At 40.2% G+C, this 22959-nt stretch overlaps 3 protein-coding genes across 40 annotated transcripts in view; 2 read left to right on the top strand and 1 right to left on the bottom strand.

The window, feature by feature from the left end:
- Positions 1-5563, top strand: part of CNKSR2 (connector enhancer of kinase suppressor of Ras 2) — a 131268-nt gene extending 125705 nt beyond the window's left edge. For 3 of the 8 annotated variants that reach the window (XM_028727518.2, XM_077927419.1, XM_028727525.2), the window contains 2 exons: positions 895-1091; positions 1985-5563. In XM_028727518.2, coding sequence (XP_028583351.2) covers positions 895-1091; positions 1985-2200 — 413 coding nt within the window. In that variant the 3' untranslated portion in view covers positions 2201-5563. Of the gene's footprint in view, positions 1-894; positions 1092-1984 lie in introns of those variants that run through there. The other 5 variants (XR_013392625.1, XM_077927421.1, XM_077927420.1 and 2 more) reach the window with 5 other exon arrangements.
- A 1730-nt stretch (positions 5564-7293) lies between these two features.
- On the bottom strand, positions 7294-10567 carry KLHL34 (kelch like family member 34). The gene has a single exon (XM_028727526.2). The coding sequence runs from the start codon at positions 9926-9928 to the stop codon at positions 8153-8155; it is 1776 nt and encodes a 591-aa protein (XP_028583359.2). The 5' UTR covers positions 9929-10567; the 3' UTR covers positions 7294-8152.
- A 194-nt stretch (positions 10568-10761) lies between these two features.
- Positions 10762-22959, top strand: part of MBTPS2 (membrane bound transcription factor peptidase, site 2) — a 62921-nt gene continuing 50723 nt past the window's right edge. For 14 of the 31 annotated variants that reach the window (XM_077927443.1, XM_077927444.1, XM_077927442.1 and 11 more), the window contains exons 1-4: positions 10763-11233; positions 12743-12925; positions 20268-20344; positions 21483-21637. The gene's annotated coding sequence lies outside the window, so the exon portion shown is untranslated. Of the gene's footprint in view, positions 11234-12742; positions 12926-20267; positions 20345-21482; positions 21638-22959 lie in introns of all 31 variants that reach the window. The other 17 variants (XM_077927440.1, XM_077927435.1, XM_077927433.1 and 14 more) reach the window with 10 other exon arrangements.

Raw genomic sequence — 22959 nt, 5'->3', positions numbered from 1 at the left:
ATTGGAGCATTTTCTGTTTGGAGAAGACACTCTTCCTGCAGCAGTGTGTGTGCACTGATATGTATACGGAGCTCCAGTGGCTCATATATTTCAATTTAAAAGATTTTTGTGGCAGGAACTCTGTGTGCTCATTGAAGCCTGGTGCCCTCAAAGAGTATAGGATGAAAGTTCTGCAGTGTCATCCTATGTGTGTTTACTTGGAGGTAAATTGAGTTTGGTGGAACTTTCCCCTAAGTAAGAGTGTTTAGGAATGCAGACTTGATAGGTTAGTCCTCTTCTATTAGATCTTTTTGCCAAGCACAATGGAAGGATTCTTTAGACAGCCTCTCTTCTCTCATGGTTTGAATTGTGAGCCAATTATAAAATATATATAGATACATTTAAGCAAACAACACTCCCGTTTCAGCATGTAACAGGGCAATGGGTGTGCCCTTGGAAGTGCACAATACAGTTCTCATCACCTGATTTTATACAGTTTTTGCACGATATAGATGATTGGCTTTAAATTTGATATTAATGTGACAAATTAATTCGGAAGCTGTATATTGATTGTCACATGATTATCTTTTTATATGTACCTGTGCTGGGAATTTGTAACTTACCATGACTTTTCACATTATATATGTATATGTATAGAAATATATGTATGGGGGGAAAATATATGCATACACATATATAAATATCTGCATGTTGCAAAATACATGTATGCATGCATAAGGATTGCTCAAGGATTGCTCAATCTACACATTTCATGCCTTTTCTGTAAGGAAATTATTTCAGTAAAATTTTGCCACATTTGAATAGTTAAACTTCTTAAGCCTTGTCATGGAATTTGAAACTAATTTAGGCTGATGTTTTTCAAACTATGCAGTTAATTTTCTCTGTGTCTTACAGCTGAAACAATAGAAGAAAAGCCTGCAGATTCCCTGCAAGATTTGTATCGGTCCTTGGAACTAGCTAGCTTGTCACCTTTAGGAGACCAGCAAATTTCTACAAAGATGGAGTACAAGAGGTATTTTATTAAAAGATGCAGTGATCCGGTAATCAATGAAAAATTGCACCAGTTGCGAATTCTGAAAAGCACTTTAAAGGTGAGTTAATTAGGGGGTCAGCAAATTTCACAAAAGGAGAGTATCCTGCATAGAACTCAAGCGATATATTGCACATATTAAAAAATAGATGGGCACTGGGAAATGCTGTACACAAAAGAGGTTCGAAGAGAGAAAGAAAACTTTAGTTTCTCAACAACAACAAACACGTTTACCTCAGTTCCCGTTTTAATGAAGAGTTAATCTGCTTCTGGTCCATTCTGTGGTAAATGAAGACATTATCCATAAGCCTGGTGATGTCACAGATATTTAGATACTATCATATTGCTTTGTGTACTTCAGAATATGAAATAATTTTGCCCAGCTTTCAAAATTCTCATAGGAGTACAGAATTTTTTATGTATCCAGGTACCATGCTCTGAGAATTCCCTTTTTGCCAATACATAGTAAATAGTGTAATGATAAATTGATTCCTCAGACACCAGAAAGAAATCCATTATGTTCCTTAGCATCTTTCTGTTGATATGGCAGAGATTCTCTTTATGTTCTGTTGCTTGTCATTTTCTGTATTCCCCCCCCCCCGCTCCCCGCCCCCCGCCCCCCCCCCCCGCTTTCCTCCCCTTTGTTCTTGGCTTGTTTCCATCACAGCTACATATACACCACTTTAGGAAAGTTTCTTGGGGAAGTTCCAAAATCTCAAACCACCACTAATTTAGAGCAAACATTCAAATTAGTTGAAACACCAAACAGAGTGGTTTTCAGATATTTTTTTAGGGAGTTTCCCACTGTTCTTAAAATGAAGCTATTAGGGTTTTTATCTAGAAATGGCATCTCAAAGTACAATGGTATCTCAGGCATGTTCTTTAAGAGCTAACAGCACAAGACGAAGGGTACTTTGTTCCTCATTATGAATAGATCTTTTTGTTTTCTTCCAGGCCAGAGAAGAAGAAGTAGCCATCATAGATAAAATTCTGGATAATCCAGATTTGACATCTAAAGACTTTCAAGACTGGAAACAAATGTACCTTGACCTGTTTCTGGATAGTTCTCAGAACAACCCTTCAGAGGACCTTGTAAATGACTCTGATGAAGTTGATGCTCTTCTAGACTCTTTAGCGCACACACATTCCTATATTGAAACACATGTATAAATGAAAATGATTTTTGCCTCTTTGTGGCACTTCAGACCTTTATCAAGTACACTGAGTAGCTTTTATATCGACTGACAGGAGATCTATTTTATTGTTTATGATATGAGTAAAGTAAAAATTCCATTGTCATTGTGCGAATAAATACTTACATACTTTTTACGCTGCTGATGCTCAGTTTATGTTTATGTTTACAAACACTGGCTACGATCCAAAGAAGGAATATGCACTCGTGGGACAGAATCCTGCACATTTTGTTTGATATTGGTGCTGAAGAGTCTAAACTACTTTTAAACCGAAGAGAAACACATGCATGTTGCTTTCCTTGGATCGTGACCATTGTCGTTAAGGATTAAAATATATATATTTTAATGAGTATATATTTTGGAGGATTACATTGATTTATCAAGTGAAAAGATGGCACAAGAACAGTGTTTTATTACTGATTGTCAAATATGTTTCCTATTTTAATAGTATCTTAACTGTTGTAATGAGTTACACTTTCAAAATACAGCCTTTGTTTTGGCCAGTGTGGGAATTAAACTTTTATATTTGGTGGAATATTTTAGATATTTTAAAAAATGAAAAAAAGTATAATGCTGTGATTAGGATTGCATTTTAAAAAACGGTCAGGGAATAAGAGGGGTAAACTGGACTTTCATAAGCTACATTATATATTAAACAGTCAAAGTTTCATTTTTCCAGTCTTTTGAGGGATAGTTAACATACAACCTATAGCACAGATTTAATTTGAGGATAAAGGGCTCTCCTTGTTTCAGTTATGGCAGAGACCTGACTGGACAATATTATTGCCCTATGTTGGCCTCTTCTGACTCTTTTGCAGAAAAAAAAATATTGTACTGTTAACCAAAAGTTTCCATTCAGTGATTTTTTTTTAAAGTCAAACTTTAAAATGTTTCAAATGTGCCAGCTCACGTAAATTCCTGCTTTAAATATGAGATGTTCTGAAAACTCTGGTAAATAGGAAGGGGGCATAGGTGGGTGGGTTCAGCACATTATCAAAATACATAAATTTCCATACACAATTAATGTGGTTCTCAGTTCCCTTAATAGGCTGCTTTCCTACATAACACAAAAACATGCCATAGTGCTCCATGAAAAGGCCCCATGAGCTTGAGTAAAGAGTTAGGCTCATGGATGCCTCCATCCCTTCTCCTTCTCCTGTAAGCTAGAGGAGGACTTTTGACTACTTTACTTCCACTTTTAAAGAATCTTGGATTATAGTCATGTTCAAACCATATATCCTAATTTAAAACAAACTCTGGCCAGTTTCCTAATAGTTCAGCTTCAAACAATGCATTATGAAGCCAGAGTTTGTTTTAAACCAGGATCCCTGGTTTCAACATAACTATAAGCCTAGATCCTTTAAAAATGAAACTATGCTTGCCAGAAGTCATCTTTCCATCAGGAGGAGGTGGGGGAGGTGGAATACATATGCCTGACATCACGCTCGTTGAAGCTTCTCCACACAGCAATAAACTGTGGCTTAGCATTATATGCAAATTCAGTCATACAAAATTCCCAGAAATCATTATTTGAGCAGAAAGAAGGCTCAATGGGATATTTCTCTATCCAAAACAAGATCCATATTGATACAGAATTACTTGCATGCCATGTGAAACGGATTATTACGTTAGCACAAGTGGCATGACTATAACCAGTGGCACTTTAACGTTTCTTCTCATTCATGCGTTCCTCAGAATCCATACAATGTTTCTCCCAAACTATTGCACTCCTATTTATTTTCCATTGTCATCCCATTGTCTGATTTGCAGGTAATCTTTGAGTTTCCAGTGCAAGAGGTCCAGTGCAGGCCTTTCCAGATGTGAAACAACTTAGTGCCCTTGCGATGTGGAGGTGTGGCTTGTGATGTGCATGGCGATCGTATGTTATCCCACCCTTCTGTCTCTTCACCATTAACATTTTGGAGGGAAATACCATCCTTTGCTATGGAGCTCCTGGAGTTGAAAAGGTAGTAAATTTAGCTAGAGAAATTAGGGTTAAATGGACACAGGCCTTTTCCATTTTATCTTTTTATTTTGGAGTGCACAGATGAAGGGGGTGGTAGCATTATCAATTTCCACGTTCAATATAAATGCATACACACCTACAGTCTGCATCCTTGAGCAAGCGCTAGAATGCATATACCTTCTGGTGTGTCTTTGAGGGAGGAAGGAGATGAAATTGAGACGCTGCTTGTCTAGTTCAGTTCGTTTTGCATTCTCTCTCGGAGCATATGCGAGCAAGGGTGGGAAGATGAAGGTCAGCAGCAGGAACTGATCTAAACTCTTGGTAACAGGAAGTAGCTTTCCCTCTCCTTGGAATATCAGGGGAGGTAGTGAGGGAGAGGGTGCTGCTTACAGTGGCCACTTGTAGTTTCCAAGGCAGCAGTAGCAGCACTGGACACTCCAGTGTTGGGAAAGGGATGGGTGAAGTTTCCTTAGCATAGCTAAGCCATCTGAGGAAGGTAATGCATGAGAGTTACATGTTGCCTGTTCACCCTCAGTCAGACTCGCCCTTGAATGACATTAGCAAAAATCTTTGTTTCGTGCTGATGATGTTTGGGAGATGCTAGGAAGCAAATTTCACTCATCACACCTCCTGAAGAATGTTAGGTACCTTCGTATCATGAGACCCTTGTATCGCAGGGGGTTGGCTGCACTCTACATGCTTGCCACAAAATTGGTCTGGAGATGCCCCATACAGTCAGCTTCCCAATAAGCAAAAATACTACAGAAGTTGCAGCATTAATGATTAAACCCATCTGTGCCTGGCTAGAGATGCCCTCTATCTATCAGCACCTTAATTTTTGCCAAGACTGAGCATGACAAAAGAAAAAGTCCTTGTGGCTTCTTAATGCTTTTCTGCAGATGGGAGAAGTTGAGAGATGAGCTGATAAACCCCCAAATGGGATACATCTTTTAAAACCATTCTTTCTTATGAATTGTACTCTCTCAGCTAGCTTCCAGCTATAGCCTGTTCAATGCAGTGAATGTACTTATAAACATTTAAGAGCACAATTATTTTCTGCTCTTGGGACTAAAAGAAGGATCAAAGCATTGCTTGTTTCTTTTCAGCTGCATTTTGGATTCCAAGCGTCTTGCAAACTTTGCACAACTGTACAGGAGAGTGGCCTTTTTACAGCTAATTTTACGTAAATCTGTATTCAATTAAGACTGAATGGCAATTCATGCATTAAGATTTGTATGAATTTACAGGTCCAGTCAACTATTTATATCATCTATAAGAATCTCTTTGTATAAACAAATTATTTGACTGCATGATTTGTTTGTTATAACTTGTGATATTTTGTATATTTCTCACATAAAAATGCTTGAACAACGATCGTGTTAATTGTTCCTAATGTTGATTTTTGACTCCTGCTGCATCCCCCCTCGACATTTTATGAATTCGCAATGTACATCAAGTGATATTTCTAGACATAACCATAGCCTTATGGTCAAAATCAACCTGCAACAGGATCACTTAATAGTTTAATAAGGACTCCTGCATCGTACCAGAATTGCATAGTATCCTGCATAGAAATAGGAAATGGCCATAGCTCAGTGGTAAAGCACATGCTTTGCATCTGAAAGGTGCCAATCCCTAGCATCTATGGGTAGCATTGAGGATGTCCCCTATCACAAACCCTGGAGATCTGCTTGCAGCTGACCCTGGACTAGATAGAGCAACAGTCTGACTCTAAACCAGGGGTAGTCAACCTTTTTATACCTACCACCCACTAATGCATCTTTCTGGTTGGTAAAATTTCCTTACTGCCCACCAGTGCTTGATGGAAGGAGGATTCAGCTTGTGCTGTATAACCCCCTACCGCCCACCCAGAATCCTGAAACGCCCACTAGTGGGCAGTAGGGACCAGGTTGACAACCTCTGCTCTAAACCATCTCCTTGTGTTCCTAATTCTTTAATCTGTAGCTTCATACGATTCTTGTAGGTTGTGGATTACAGCTTTTTGTTGTAAATTGCAGGCAAAAATTTCTCTGGGTAGAAAGGTGAAAGATCAGTGTAGACCTTTACCTCACATGTTTCTCCTACACAGAAAGTCCTTCCTTCATTGATAAAGTATGAAGGTTATATCTAGTAGATACATATGCTAATGTTTGTATTTAGTTCAATGTACAGCTGTGAAGCTAGGGCTACTCAAGGCTTTCCAGTAAACAATCTGAAAAGGTGTGACCAATCATAGCTTCTTTCACACACAGGATTAAATTCACATGTGTGTGATCATCTGACACTGTTGCTCTTATTTTATTGATTGAATTATCCTGCCACACTGTCTCACAGTATCCACAGCATGGATCGCAGCATAAAATACAATAAAAGCACAGTCCAATACAGCATAATGAACACAAACCAAGAACCTAAAAATTTAAAATAGAAAAAAGAATATGTATTGCAACAGATAACATTAGACGTTCCTGGAATTTTTAAAAATGTCTGTACTATTTTCCTAAAGTTAAAAAAATATATTCATGAGCTACATGTTTCTTCCTACACTGAAGCTTCTCTGTGGAAGAAAAGGATTACAAATGCAGTACAGCTAGGAGTCTTTTAAATTTATACAAGGAACTGGTGGGTTTATGGGAAATTGAGGATCCCCAGAAACTTTAGAATGAGTGCCCCTCCTTGACCCAGTTGGCTGTGTAACACTGGTACAGAGTGAGACCATGCCAACAAATTCTTAGGATTGGCCTATAGGGCATCTTATACAACTGCATCCTGTTGCTATGCAACAGTAATTCTGCCTGCATGTTATCTTGCTGTAGACAGTGTTTGTGACTTTGTTCCAAGCATAAAATTCAGCCTCATCTTGTAAGACTGTCTGGCATGAAAGAGTGCCATCGTTTTTTTCATTGTGCTGCCTTCTTTGTACATTGGACTGAGAAGTGCTTCTGTGCATCTTCAGTGCTTTCAGACTAAAGGGATATGCTATAAAATAGATTGTGTTTGAAAGCGAATATTTAAAATGATAAGGTTAAGTTACAGTCAGATTTCACACTCTGAAATCAAATGCCATATCTGCAAGTCTGTGAATGAGGCATGGCTTAAAACTACATCCTACCCTGGCAGTAATGCAGAAAGAGGCTGCTGGTGCCTTTTTGAAGTCAAAGCAGAAAATTCCTTTACCTCTTCAAACAGAAATGCATCGTGCACAATATACCCATGGGCAGCTTTTATAAGTGTGCTGAAGCACAGAGTCATTCAGCAACTAGAAACAAACATCTCCACCCCATTTATGGTCCTAAAGGGCACAGAGTACAGGGTGTTAGTTCTCGAATACAAGATACAATTGTTTCATGTTCCACTCAACCTTATAATAGTTAGACCAGCTGCTAACTCTATGCCTTAGTTTAGAACAACTGTGTCAAAATTTCACCAATTAAAATGGAAAGCATGACAGAAATTTAAGGAGTGCAAAGTTTTGTTTGCTTTTTTGTGCAGTTTGCAGTGCTTTCCCCCATTCTGAAGCTTTGGCACGACTAAAAAAATGAACTGGGATCATGTGGACAATACAATAACATCATGCAATTATGCAGCCTCTAATTCCTGTATCAAATGAATACCTGCTTCAAACATAAAGTGAAGGTATGAAGAAAGAGGCATATAAATGGATTCTTCCATTCTATTTTTTTAATATGCCTCTTTCTTCACACATTCACTTTATGTTCTGCAAATCAGGTATTAATTCACAGTTATTACTGAAAACAAAACAGTTGTTTATGTACAGCTCTTATTGGCAATAAGTTCTTAGTCTTTACCTGTTTTACTCTGTGATTTGAAATACAAAATTCAAGCCTATTTACTGATTCACAATATTATCTCAATATAGAATGGGACAACATTTTTAATATTTAGACATTCTGGAGATGTTACGGAATTGTCCTTGCAGATCATTTTATGGTGAGTTGTTACCTAAACAGTTAGTCTCTTTTGTTGTTGAATGTCTTTAGCCTCTAGTAATTCAGAAAGCTCTAGCACAGCACACTGCAATCCATACCAAGGCAATGAAGCTTTGCATATTTCTTCCCAACAGTCATTGTCTATATCATAGCCCACCACATCCTGAGTTGGAATCTCCTGGGAATCTTGCCACTTCTTCCCCCCAATGAGAAGGGCAGTTTCCTCCACTACTGCCAAACCATAACTAAATCGATCATAGACCAATGGCCTTAGACGAGTCCATTGATTTTGGTCAGGATTGTATTTTTCAATTTCAGAGAATGGTTCATAAAGGCCTAAAAATGTAAAGATGCAATCTCTTATGGTGGCCATCTGATGCCCAAACCGGGCAATGCTCATGGGGGCTTGCTTTTTCCATTGCCCTTCTAGTGTAGTCAAAGAGTACAAATCCTTACTTGTGTTACTTTGATTTGTGCTTTTGCCACCCGATATATAAATGTTATTCTTGCAAACAGTGCCGGCATGACCATGGATTTTGCATGGCAAATCTCGAACTTTTGTCCATGTGTCTCGGCTAATGTTGTAGGCTTCGACAGATGAATGTAATGATCCATCCTCACCTTGACCGCCAATTGCAATAATGGTGTTTTCTAGGATGCAACAAGAAAAGTGGCATCTTTTTTCTAGCATGCCGTTGATTTGTATCCACTTGTTAAATCTGGGGTCATAGCGATGGACTTTGTTTGTCACTGTTAAAGTGGGACTTTTCGTTTCACTTTGCAAATCTTCTATTTCTCCACCTAGCACATACAGAAAGTTCCCAACTGTACACACACAGTGATTTTGTAGTCGATCCTGCACCTGTGTTAAAATCTGCCATTTATGATTGTAAACATCAAAAGCCACCACATCCCTGCTGGGCCCTTCATGTTGAATCATACCTCCAAGCAGGATAATCCGCGTCTTCTGGTTTCTCAGTGTGCTGTACTTATCCTGTAGGATAGGTTGCCTAAAGATGAATGAGTGGTAGTTTATTGCTTTTATGATTAAGCATTTTATGGGGGCTGTTAGAGGCACTTCTGATTGAGTGTAGACTTTTCTCAGATCTTCCACAGGAATAAGACCATATCGTATGTGTTCCAATAAGCTAGTTGTATGTGTCAGCCTCAATTTATCATACTTCAGCCACTTCAGCAATAGATCTAGCAAATTAGATTCCTTCACCATAGGCAGATCTGAACATTCAACTACTGCCTTCAAAGATCTGAAATTCAGTTCTAGCAGTTCTGCAAAATCAAGGTCTAGGAGTTTCCAGAAATTAAAAATGAGATATTTTTCTACAGCTGACAAAGCATCTGGAAGATAGAATCTTGCAGCAACATTGGCAGAAAAGCAGCAGTTCTCTAGGGTAAGATTGTTAGCCAAATATTGGCTGCACAAGACAACTGCCTCAGACACTTGCAGGTAGGTAGCAGCTTCCAACGTGTCTTCCAGGCTGGCAAAAGACAAAGGCAACCAAGAAGTATAAATGAAATCCAGAACGTGTTGCAAACCAGTGGCTGAGATGACTTGCAGGTGAATGATGGCAGCCTTTGATTCTTTGGTATAACTCTTGAACATTGCCCTGAAGTAATCACTGGAGCAGGCCAGCAAAGACTTGTGAGCAGGGAACTCATTTTCTTTCACCTTCAACAAAATGTCACACAACAAGCCTTCGCTGCGGAGGGTTTGGTACTGAGACAACACAGAACCACAATGTCCTTTGCAGTAGGACAGAAAGTAACTCATTGCGCAGAACAAAATGCTCTAAAGCCTTTTTGTCAATGAAAAGAAGGAAAGACACTGCAGCTGTGAAACTCAACTGGACGAGGAAGCACTTGAAGAACAACCATCAGCTCTGCTCCTTCAACTTAATAGAGCCCTTCACATCCCTTTCCAGTTTAGCATCCTGCTAGTATACATTGTCTCCTGCATTCATTCATTCATAAAGCTGAATTCAGTAACATCCTCCAGACATTTCTCTCACCTCTGTTTCCGGCACAGGAGATGGTCCACAGGAGATGAGAGCACTTGCTTGGCCAGCATCAGGTGACGATTTGTGCCAGCTCAGATGTCTCCCGTGGCTTTCCTTTCTCTTTAAGCTGATTAAATAGAGCTTCTGTGGCTGCTGGTGCATCACGAATGGAAGGAGGAGGGCTGAACTTTGCTGCAGCTTTTGCTCGAGCTGTGTATTTCACTCTTAGACAAGTTTAGCTCTTATTCCCCCAGGGCCAACAAGCCACGTATGGTGATTTCTCCTCGTAGGAAGTTTCAGCTGAAAATCAAATCAGCACCTACAGATTAGAGCGTTAGGATTTTGTGGACACACAGACCTTTAGCCTGGGAGCAGAAAGACGAGCAAAATATGAGGATTAGTCAGTGGTTTAATTTGACATGCATTTTGGAACCCTTTAGTTTATATGATATCACCATAACTCACAGTGACCAGAATAGAATGCAAACACTAGACCCCTTGTCATAGCTGTCCAAGCACTGAACTGAGATGGGTGAGGGAGAGAGAGAGAGAGAGAAGGGGGAGGAGAAAGCAGTCATTTTACAAGGAGTGCAAGCCAGAGGATCTGACATTGAGTGACCTGGGTGGAAATCATGCGAGCAACACATTTCTTCAAAGGAGTGACAAAAATAGCCCCGAAATTATGTCATATAAAGCAAGCTCTGTTTATTGTGGGATCCAGGCATAAATGAGTTCCAAGCGAGATTGAACTTCCTTGGACAGTCCATCACATGGCAGATTTGCAATGGGAAAACAAATGTAGTCAAATTAAATACAAGGAGTAAGAGATTATCAGTCCTTATCGCCTGTGTCTTGGAACATCCAATTCCCCTCGGGGGCTAAAAACAGTCAGATGCACTCACCCCGCTGGCTGGCTGGCTTGTGACAACCTTTGGATCTATTTGATTGAAATGCCTTTTTCACAGCTCTCATTTCTAAGTAAAAAATAAAAAATGCAGGTATGTGAGTATGAAGGCTGACACAATCCTGGGGAAGGTACAAAATGACTTTTGGAAATAGAACCCTGGTCTGCCTTATTGGTAAGTTTCTGCTTTTGAACAATGGGGGTGAAATGTTATTATATTTATATCATATATGCTTGACCTGGTAGTTTACAAAGGGACACAGCTGATTATGCAAAGTGTTTATGTTTCCTGGGAGGGTCTTGATTTCATCCATATTAATGTATTTTAAGTGGATAAGGCATTTGTCGTACACTGCAAAGTATGTACCTCCTTTCTGATGTGATCTGTTCCCTGCTACTTTATTGTAACAGTATTGAACATGCGCTGGCAAAGCAATCAAGGACAAATAGCTATGGAATCTTGTCAGCCAGAGTGGGAACAAATACTCAAAGCAGTGACATTTTGCAGCTGTCCAGGCATATCCCATTTTACACTGTAAGTCAAGCTTTCAGTGTTTCTTCTATATATAAAAAAATTGCACGTGCGTACGAAACTAGTGAGCCACAAGAAAGAATTCTAGCCTAGTTTTCTCCCTGACATTTGTTTTGTATGTAGAGGGAGATGCGTTTAATATGGGAAATCAGGAGAATTCAAACATACTATTTCTCCCCTTTCAGTCTGCATTGGTATGACCCAGGAAAAACTGCACCATGTGACTGCTCTGATTCTATGTTTCTTTCAGCTGGTCCACATACGGTCACTTATCAATAGATGATTGCACTATTGAGTTGCCTTTTGCACTCCTGAGCCATTATGGATCAGATATTAAAGACAGGAGTTCCTTATCTCATAGCACCCTGCTGTTCATATGGTGTCAGATCACAGAGCTACAAGTCTTAGAACGCTGAGTCACCTAGTGATAAGAGCTCAAATAATGTGTGCACATGGACACACCTGCTCCTTGCGCTTTCAATTTCAGTTGGGGGAAGGGCAGTGTACATTATTTGCATGCAGAAGGCACCAGAGTCAGTCTCTGACATCTCCTGTTAAATGGATCAAATAGCAGTTTATGTGAAAGTCTTGACTACCAGAAAGACAGAATAATAGACAAATATTCTGACTGGCCACAAGGCAACTTTCTATATTAATCTGTAATTTTGATTCTATAGGTATGGTACTTTTATCAACAGTATGGTACTGTTGTTCGTATACCCTTCTGATATAGGGTCAGGGGGGTTGAATAGGGAATGCATGCATCCTTGCTATACCACCTTTGGGTTTGGGCAAATTGGGCATAGGTACATGCCAAGTTAGTCAGCGCACCTGTGTGATAAAGGATGGATAAAGTTGTCCCAGCTGACCGGAACTTGAGTCTTGCTGAAGTTGTAGCTGCCAAGAGGAGTGCAAATAGGCCTTTAAAATAAGGTGTGAAAAACAGGATAGCCTTTTAAAAGAGGAATCTGACAAAGGATCCCAAAAGGAGCATAACTTAATAGATGTTTTGTTTTGTTTTTTAAAATATTTTTCATTAGCCATAGCAATAAACAGAAATGATGAAAAATTCAAGAAAATGTTAGCACAATGATGCTACAGAGATAATCGTGGAAATTTCAGGAATTTAATTTTAATTTGAATATATTGCAGGGACAAAGAATCTTACAACAGACTCAACTTTCAAGGAAGGCGCTTGAGAATTACAAACAACCTATTATTTAATCTTAGGCACTGCAGGACACTGATGTCTGTGTGTGAATGTACCACTTTAGAAGAAAGGAGGTGGATTGTACCCAAAATGAGTGGGGATTGAGTTATGCTACAGAGTATGAGGTGAGAATAACTGGATATAGTTAAAGAAATGTAAAGTATGTAGATATAGAATTATAGGGTAGAATACAATATATGATAAGATAAATGTTTATTATTGGGTTGAAGGGAGATCTTGTTGAGGAAAAAACGTTTGGGGAAAATAAGGAATATATAAGATAGATGCAGTAGATGGGAGGAAAGGGAAATTCTGTCTAAATTTTCAATCCAAAAATGTGTGTGTGTGTGTGCAAAATTTCTATACTGCCCTTCAGCCAAGGATCACAAGGTGGTTTATAATATAAAAACACAAAAATACAAAACATCATAATACACAATACAATACTCCCTCAACCAACCTTTACTGTATTTTAAAAGGCCATGGGTTGTTTGCTTAGCCAAAGGCTGGGACAACGGGATTTTTTTTGCCAGGCACAAAAAAATGCAGAAGAAAATTCTGCAGATTCCCTGAAGAAACATCCTAAAAATGATGGCAGCAAATGAGGATTGGAATATAACAATTCTTTCTTAATTGTCCTGGAGCGATTGAATGTACCTGTATGTGATATCTAGGGTGTGTTGCAAATGGCAGAATGGATGCTCCCAGACCCGCACCAAGGCCACGCCAACGCCTTGTTCTTCACAAATGTCACAGAAATGTCTGGGAAGACGTCAGAATGTTCAAAATGAGTTTCATAAGAATGTAAGAAGAGCCCTGATGGGTCAGGCCAAAGGCCCATATAGTCCATTATTGTAGTCCACCAGTGACCAATCAGATGCCCACAAGAAGGCCACAAGCAGAGCCTGAGCTCAGCAGCACTCTCCCCATGTGCAGTTCCCAAAAACTGGGTTCAAACGTATATTGCCTTCAACAATGGAGGTAGAACACAGCCCCCATGGCTAGATTGATAGTCTTAACCTCTATGGATTTGTCTTCATAACTCTGCAAGCTTTGAGATGACACAGAAGCACACCTGGAATCTTTGAGTGGGCCACAGAGATGCCTTGGTGCTCTGGCCCCATCGCTAGACCCAACAGAAGGATAAATTTATTGAGACAAATTAGCGGGGGGGACGGGACATCATGGATTCCCTTGAATTACGGTCCCTCATAAGGCTGCAATACCCTGGTACTAAGTACATGCCCTGGAGTAAACGTGTTTGGAACTGAGGTATGCTTTTGTCCTGTGCCACTGCCACCCCTCTTGATCCAACTTGGGCTGCGACTTGAACTACTGACCTTTCAAGAGCCGCTCATATCCACAGGGACAACTGAAGTATGCCAGATATTCACCGCATCTGAAGTCTGTGACTGACAGGTTTATTTCAGGTGAGTCCAAAACCTGAATCCTCCTGGCTGACCCCGTATAATTGGCAGCCATGAAAAGCAACCACTATGGCATGCTGCAGGAATCCTGCATAAATGGTTCTTGGAGTGTATCAGTGCTGCATGAAAAGGAAGACCTGTGGGCACTTGGATGGGCTATTAGCAGGCAGGAAACATTGAAGCTTTTGTTCCTTCTAAGAAAATTGCTCACAGAAGATGTTGTGCAAAGAAAAAGGGTGCACTGAATGTTGAGCCCTGTTTTGTGCAAACCTCTAGCAACTGTGGTTTTAGCATGTACAATACAGTGCATTCTCTCCTCTCTTTCATTTGTTCATTCTAAACTGAAGTAGCAAAGAAGTCAGTTAGAGTTGGTTCTCTCTTGTTTAGCCATAGACTGTGTTTTTGCAAACTTTTTTATATTGGTGTAACGACATCAAAGGTAAGTACCTCACTTATAGCATCAAATGACTCATTTGTATTGCCCTTGCGTATATCTACAAGTACTTCCTCTCCAAGCTACAGCACAAGATAATTTCCTTTCTGTTGTGTTTCATTCTTGTTGGCTTTTCATGTTTCAATGTTGTTTTCTGCTTTATTTCTGCATACTCAGGTGTCTCTGAATGTAGAGTGGCCTACAAATTTGGGAATAAATAAATAAATAAATGAGATTCTAGGAGGCAGGGCTCTGCATGTGAGCCCCACAGAGACTATGGCTGCATTCCTATATCTGCAGTACTGGGCATAAGCCATGTTGGACTTACTTCTGAGTCGAAGTGGGTAGGGTTGGGGAATAAGCCTCACTTTCCTGTCTCCTCATACTCAGGCAAAAATTCCCCTTAATTCTAGAAGCTGGCCCTGTGCCACTTGCCGGACACTAACTACACTGTTAACAATAGGGATTATCTTCTGCACATTTATAAGAAGTGAATGTGCACAGCACATAGGTCGTTTTGTTTGCAGTGTCTGGCTTTTTGTTACCGTTCCCTCAGTGCATTATTTACATTTCCAGACCACATAATTATTCCTAATTTACTCTTTAGGCAATATTCATTGTTATGTGTGAATGGAGAGAGTGAGTCTCACCCCCCTTCCATTACTTTCCAAGGCATAGTATAGCTTTTCTAGGTTAGAAAAGAGGGAGATCAGGCCAGAGAGCACACAAACCACCAGCTCCTGACAGAACCATCAACAGCCTGAGAGAACTGTTGGGGTAGTTCCTCCTACATCTGCCTTGCAGCTCTCTGTGACCTGAATAAAGGCAGAAGTGAGGGAGGCCAGGCTGAGGAGCACACATACCACCAGCTCCCAAAAGAGACATCAGCAGCCTGAGAGGACTGTTGGGGCAGCTGTTTCCCCACCTTCCCAAGGGCTGCCAAGAGCTGTGTGTCCTGAGGAAAGACAGAAGCAAGGGAGCCCCGTCAGGGAGCACACAAACCATCAGTCCTCAGTTGGCCTGAGAGGACTGTGGCACTCTACCTTTTTCTATAATGTTTTAGGGTTTTAAAATTGTAAACTGCCTTGGCCAAAGGTGACATATATATTCAACTGAGAGAAAATTCTGAGATTTCAAGCAATGCCTTCCATCCCATATGGACAGGGCAACTGGTGGGTCAGACAGGACTGTGGGAACTTGCTGATGCTTGTGAAAGTAAGATTCTTTACAGACCCAGGGAAAAAAATGGAGAAATGGTCTAAGCAAATTCTACAGTGCACCTGTTTTGCTTTCCTCACATTTGGACTGGATGTGATCCCAAGCAATTGCCCTCTATTGAGAAAGGAGTAGTTGGCACACTTGATGAAAACTTACCCTAGATATGTTAAAGGGCAGTTCCCTCAAGGTGCATACTTAAGATGTGATGTGATGTCTTATCACACAGACAAGAACCAAACTCTCCAAACTACCTTGGGCAAACGCCAACAGAAAGCTAACCTTTAAAACCCTTTGCATCTTGGGAAAGCCAGCTTTCTCTCCCATCTGAACATTCCTGCATGTTGAGATCTAGTAGTGACAATTTACTGCAAGGGCATTTATCACTGTCAGATTACAGGTAACAACTAAGATGACTTTTTCTGTCATAGTCCTGGGACAGCGGAACCATCTTCTGCAAAAATATCCAGATCTAGAACATCTGTCTTTGTTTTTACTGCCATTTTCTTTTGCATTTTTGAACATGTTATAGTTAGAGCTGCAATGGCCACTTGCCACTACTGTCTGAAAATGTGGATTTATTTAAAGGTTTTAGATATATAGCATGTCTATATTGGATGCTGGACCCTGTCTTTCTTATAATCAAAGGATTGAAAGAATACACACACACACACACACACACACCCAAATTCATAGAGAAATTTTCAACCTGATTTCATGACTGGGCCACAGAAGTGAAGAATGGTGTTTCTTCCAGATAAATTTGAATGCATGATACTAGTATGCAAGTGTGTGTGTGTGTGTGTGTGTGTGTGTGTGTGTGAAGAAGGAACAACTCTTTGATTATGAAGACACCTCCAGTAAAACCCCTTTCTCAATTATCCTTCCATTTTTCCACTTGGCATCTGATGTTTGCCTAAAACACCCCCCAAAACCTTGGGCTTGGAATTAAGTGGAAAGAAGATAGCCTTTCCTACTGTGTGGCAACCTGAGAAGCACAGCCTGTAGAATATCCTGTGTCTGTATTGAAATCAATACATCAAATCCCTGCAACTGGATTTGTACACGCTGTCATCTGAGAGTGAATTTTAGACTTATCAGGAGTTTTGTTACATTTGGTTTTATTATAAGTGGTTTCTGCCAAATTAGCTAAATGAAACTTTTCAGAAAGGTTACCACAAAAGAAAAGGAAAAGAAACGCACTCTCCCACACAGAACAGCCCCACAAAGGAACCCCAGGATGCCTTCTAGGGCTGCCTGATTATACCCTCCAATAAAGGAAAAGGAAGCATTAACACCTGCAAGTGACTTAAGGCCACCATTTCTTTTTTCCTGCTATTTCTTTCTGAAATCAAAAGCGGTAGTTACAAAACGGTCATTAAAGGATTTCAACAGACCTTGTGTCCTGAAACTATTATTAGAAGTTATAGATAACAGCTCAGAAGCTGGAAGTGGAAAACAGGAGCAAAGCAAGCCATGTGTGCCTATATGGCGTTTGGTGGGGTGGCTTGTCTCATGGCATTTCATCTGTGCCAGTGGCATGCCAATGGCCTTGTGCACAATGTACAACAGATCCAGGGGCTCTCATGGATTGTTTACAAGCAGAAGAGTTCACATAAATGAGGGAATCCTGTTGGCACACAAGATCCAATATAATTTCCTAAGTCTTTTCCAAAATATTACTTCTAGTTTTGTATAAAAATCCTCCAGGCAACATTTATCACAAAATGTGGTCAGTCCATCTTGCATGTTGCAAAGATGCAACTTTTGCATGGTTATATCGTTTGTACCAGACAATTTGAAGGGAGGAAAAATCTAAGTAGCATATAATGGTGAAAAATGGCTCTAAAAGTTTGGTCAACTAACTCAACCAGTTTCCTATTTCCGGCACCTACAATTTAACTGAAAGCAGTCTGCTTAATTTCCTTCAGGGGTCAGTATCTGGCATCCAGCAGCAAATGCCTTCAATTTCACTTTCCTCTTCTCCTTGTTAACCTGTTGTTGTTGTTGTTGCTGCTGCTGCTGTTCATTTTATTTCTATACTGCTTTATATTTTTAAGGGGGGAGGAAATCTCAAAGTGGTTTACAACACCTTAAAACATCAAATAAAGCAATCCAGAATAAATGTTACTGAAGAAAGTCAAATGTAAAGTATACATTCAAAGCAACATAATTAACAAGAAACTAAAATATTATCTTAAATAGTTTAAAATCAAAACATTGATGTCAACAACTTAACGCAGCCAAGTTAACAAAAAATAATAATTTTCTTAAACATTTAAAAAAAACGCTACAGGAAGTCAAATATAAAACACACATTTAAAATAGTATAATTAAGAAGATAACAAAATAGTCAAGTAAAGCATCTCAATTTGTTATACTTGCTTGACATTGTAAATAAAGAGGAAAATCATCTATGTGAACTAGTCACCTCCTCTTACAGCATTAATAATGTGTCGCATTCATATTCTAAAATCAATGAGAAGCTCAAGTATGCCTCTTTTTTGTTATGGCATGCCTTATCATCTGAAGGGGGAAACAGCTCCAAAAATTGGGTTGACCTGTGCGCTTGTGACTTTTCTTTCAACTCCTGGGATAGTCTCAAGCCCATTATTGACTTTTATTAACTCTTAGACTTTTGGAGGGAAAGAAGTTGTAAAGAAGTAAGACTTTAAAGCAAGATTGGGTAACCTGTGGACTTCCAGATGTTGCTGGACTACACCTTCCATAATCCCTGACCTTTGGTTATGCTGTCTGGGACTGATGAGACCATCCGAAGGACCATAGATCAGCCACCCCTCCTTTAGATTTTAAAATTACATTTGTATCCTTCCTTTCCTCCAAGGACCTCAGGGTAGTGTACATGAATCACCCTCTTTTCATGTTATCCTCACAACAACCCTGTGAGATAAGTTAGGCTAAGAGACTCTGACCGGATCAAAGTCACCCAGTGAGTTTTATGGCTGAACAGGGATTTGAACCCTGGTCTTCCAGATCCTAGTCTAGCACTCAAGCCACTACATCACACTGGTTCTCTTTGTAGTGTATATAGCAGAGATAAGAAAAATGGTGCATTCTAGATGTTGGGACCACAACTCCCATGAGCCCCAGCCACTACGGTCCTTGGTCAGGTACAATGGAAACCATAGTCCAACAATGCCTGGACTATGTCAACATTGTCCAACAATGCCTGGACTATGTTGAACATTGTCAACCACTGGTATACAGTATGCTTTCATGCTATTAGTCCCACTACTCAAACAGGCTGAGAATATTGCTTACAGAGGGTGCCAGATTTTGAGCAAAGCTCTATCCTTACATCCTAGTGTAAGGCCACACCATACATGCAGGAAAGAGTCCTAAAGAAGAATGAGAATACTATGGTGCCAACAAAATTTAGAGACTGAGTCACTCGTGTATCATTTGGGCATGTGGGCAGCTTGCAGATGCTCCAAGTCACATGTGCTTTCATGGCTGTGTGACATTTAGAAGTGTTAAGTGACCTCGGGAGAGATTATTTGCTAGGCCAAGCCTAGCTAGAGAGAAAAAGAACAGCATGCTTCAATTCATCCTAAATAACCTTGAGCATTAAAAAAGAGAATGAGTGAATGAATGGGCATGGAACAGGATGGTGACTACAGCCAAGGCAGTAACAAACTGCAGAGTTTAAAGGGAGGGGGGTTAATTCAATTGTCCCTCTTTTCCATCAGGAATTTAGAAAAAAAAGATGTAATCTGTGCAGTAATTAGAGACTAAGCTTGGAGCAGATTAACCCTGAAATTTTTAATGATCTTCCCCCACAAAAATGGGGACTATAAATTATTCAAGGGACCAATCAGAGGCAATTCATCACTTTTAGATATTTATACTTGGTTTATCTAGGATTCTTTGATGAAATCATTAGCATCAAAATGGGAATCAGAGCCCTACGGTTGGAGTTTTTTTTGCAACTGCAATTTTTTAAACACAAACATTAATGCCCTTTAAAGAAGTCGCTGCAGCTGGAACAAAAAAAATGGTCTGGCATCAAAAATTAATGAGATGTTCTTAAATTATGAATGTGAGAAAGTTAAGAGCTGCTTGGCTAAATGGGGCTTGGATTAGAGTGAGTCAATACATTTGGAGTAATGAAGATACTTCTGTAAATAAAGTGGGTGGTTATTGGCAAGTTGTGGAAAGCATTGGGGGGGGGGAGGCAAGGTACCAGCTATGCAAGCCTGATCTCCATGTCCAAATTAACTAATTATACAGAGATTGATGAAGGGAGACAAAAAGTACATTTGGGCTGGTTTCCATTTATTAAATAATTAAGAAGGATCAGTGTCATAAGTTATGACCAAATGAAATGTGGTTTTGAACTTGCCATTACAATTCTTGTAAATATTTTTTCAGTAAGAAGAATAAAAGAATAAGAATAGCAGGCACAAGAAGAGGCAAGGTGAACTCCGTGCATTTCCTCTCACATGGTGGTAATGACAAAAATTGACCCTCATTCTTATCTGACGTCTGGTGGGACAGGGAACATAAACTGGTGTCCGTGAAAGTTGGTTTTGTGGGCCTAATAGTAGCTGTGAGGAGCAATATTTATTAATGGAAAAGTAACTTCATTAGATGGGACGCGGGTGGCGCTGTGGGTAAAAGCCTCAGCGCCTAGGGCTTGCCGATCGAAAGGTCGGCGGTTTGAATCCCCGCGGCGGGGTGCGCTCCCGCCGTTCAGTCCCAGCGCCTGCCAACCTAGCAGTTTGAAAGCACCCCTGGGTGCAAGTAGATAAATAGGGACCGCTTACTAGCGGGAAGGTAAACGGCGTTTCCGTGTGCGGCTCTGGCTCGCCAGAGCAGCGATGTCATGCTGGCCACGTGACCCAGAAGTGTCTCCGGACAGCGCTGGCCCCCGGCCTCTTGAGTGAGATGGGCGCACAACCCCAGAGTCCGTCAAGACTGGCCCGTACGGGCAGGGGTACCTTTACCTTTTTAACTTCATTAGAGCAGCATCAGAAACAGGTGTGTGGAAAATTTGCTCTCCTTAACGTAGGAATCAAAGTCCCCCAACATACCTGTCTCTTCAAAAGAAGGCAGTCCACTGTACGGGAACTACATATTTCACACATGACAGTGAATCAGGCTTGCACTTGAATAGTCTAGCATTTTTATATTGTTGTAACCTTCCCTGGGACCTTATGGTGAAGGGTAAAAAAGAATCCTGTCAGTCAACCAAGCATTCGCTAGAATAAATCATTTTTGGTTGTTGTCTGAAAGCATCAGATGTTTGCTTTTCTGCATAGCATGTGGCAAATGCTATCAGTATTATTTTGAACAGTGTATTGGATCCAATGTTCTGCTCTGACTTGAATAGAAATGCTTCTGTTTGTGCCAGGGGGTTCGGGAAAGTGCCAGTCTTGTCTTCCTCCCCTCTGCAGTCCATCTCATTCTGAAAAGATGTCCCAGGGGGGCTCCCAATCCTCTGGAGCTACTTTTTGGGGTGTGGGAAGCAGCTTAAGATGGGGGGGGGGCAAAACTACAAACATAGAAGAAGGATCTTTGGCATCAAGCCTATTATTCTAGTTTCAGTCTAGTAAATGAAAAACAAATGTCCCCTTTTTAAAACAGATACAGATAGATGGTAGAAATTATTCCTGGATAAAGAATGCAGTGGATCATTTTATCATGCCTAGTTTGATGTTCTGTCAGCCACTGGGAGAAAGTGTCTGCATGAATTAATCAGTTGGATGAATTCTCTACTCCAGAGAGGAAGGTGTCACTTGGTAAGTTTTCCCTCAGTGGAAGACAGAGGGAAGTGTTTATTTATTTATTTAGCTATTCTTGATCTCCAGTGCAATTCTGTAGGCAGTATCCAGTCAGAACTCTCATAAGTCAAACAAAAAAATGTTTAGGACCATGGACAGCTCCAAAGCCACTTGCTAAACCACCTGCTAATGAAGTTGGATCTGAAGCCTTATGTCAGGGGTAGCCAACATGGTGTCTTCCAGATATTGCTGGACTACATCTGTCATAATCCCTGATTATATGCTCACTGGGGGTCGTGGGATTTGTAGTCCAACAACATCTGATTATATGCTCACTGGGGGTCATGGAATTTGTAGTCCAATAACCTTCCTGTCATTAGTAGTGTCAGAGTTTTTTTTAGACACAAACTGTAATAACTGCCTTTGACCATAGAGTTCTTTTTCCAGAAACAGATGTCTTTCTACTCAACACATCTGAGTTTCTTCATCCCTGAGGACTTAAAATGTTTTTACCTGTTTGCCAATGTAATAATACCGCAGTAAAGGGTTTGCTTATGAAACTCGGAAGCTAAAGCAGGGATCTATTTCAGAGGGTCATGAACTGTGGTCTGTGGACCACCAGTCCACTAGTGGACTATGAGCTTCATGCAGGTGGTCGGTCTGTGAAGAACAGTTATAATTTGAATGTGATATAATAAAATACAATATATTAAAAATAAAAGAAGCAATAAAATACAATTTAAAAATTATACAGCATTTAGCACAGTACATTACAATTTGTGCAGCAGGCTGAAAAATCCTTATGTGGTCCACCAAGACCAACAGCAATTGGTCCATGGTGGGGGGGGGAGTTTGGAAACCACTGATCTATTTAGTTCAGTGCTGCAAACGTCTGTTAGCCCTACAAGTACTTTGGCAGAAGTTTCTCCCATCCACCTGCAATCCTTTAATATTGGATATATCAGGGATTAAACTAGTGTGTGCAAGTCTCCACCATTTAGCCACGGAATTTCCAGTACTCTCAGTTATTTACTGTCACTTCAAGTCTGAAAGCTGATCCCCTGATGCATAAAATAGCATAGAAAATTGGGCTAGATGACATTAGTATTCAGGTGCACATCTGAATGTGGATGTTGGGGAACCGGTGGTCCCAGATCTGCCGCAGAAGCTGCTCCTTCTTGTGGGCTCAATACCTGAGGTTATGGATATATTATACATTCAAAACACAGGCAATTAATTTCATTGTATAGTATTTCATCAATTTTGCCATTAGATTTTTTTATTTAAGCAGCAAAATGTTACCCATGTTAAATAATTCTAGACACAGCTTTTAGGTGTTA

This window comes from Podarcis muralis, chromosome 4 (genome assembly GCF_964188315.1).
Source record: "Podarcis muralis chromosome 4, rPodMur119.hap1.1, whole genome shotgun sequence".
NCBI classification, from domain to species: Eukaryota; Metazoa; Chordata; class Lepidosauria; order Squamata; family Lacertidae; genus Podarcis; species Podarcis muralis.
Note: the sequence above shows the minus strand (reverse complement) of the source record. Positions and strands in the feature narration are given on the sequence as shown.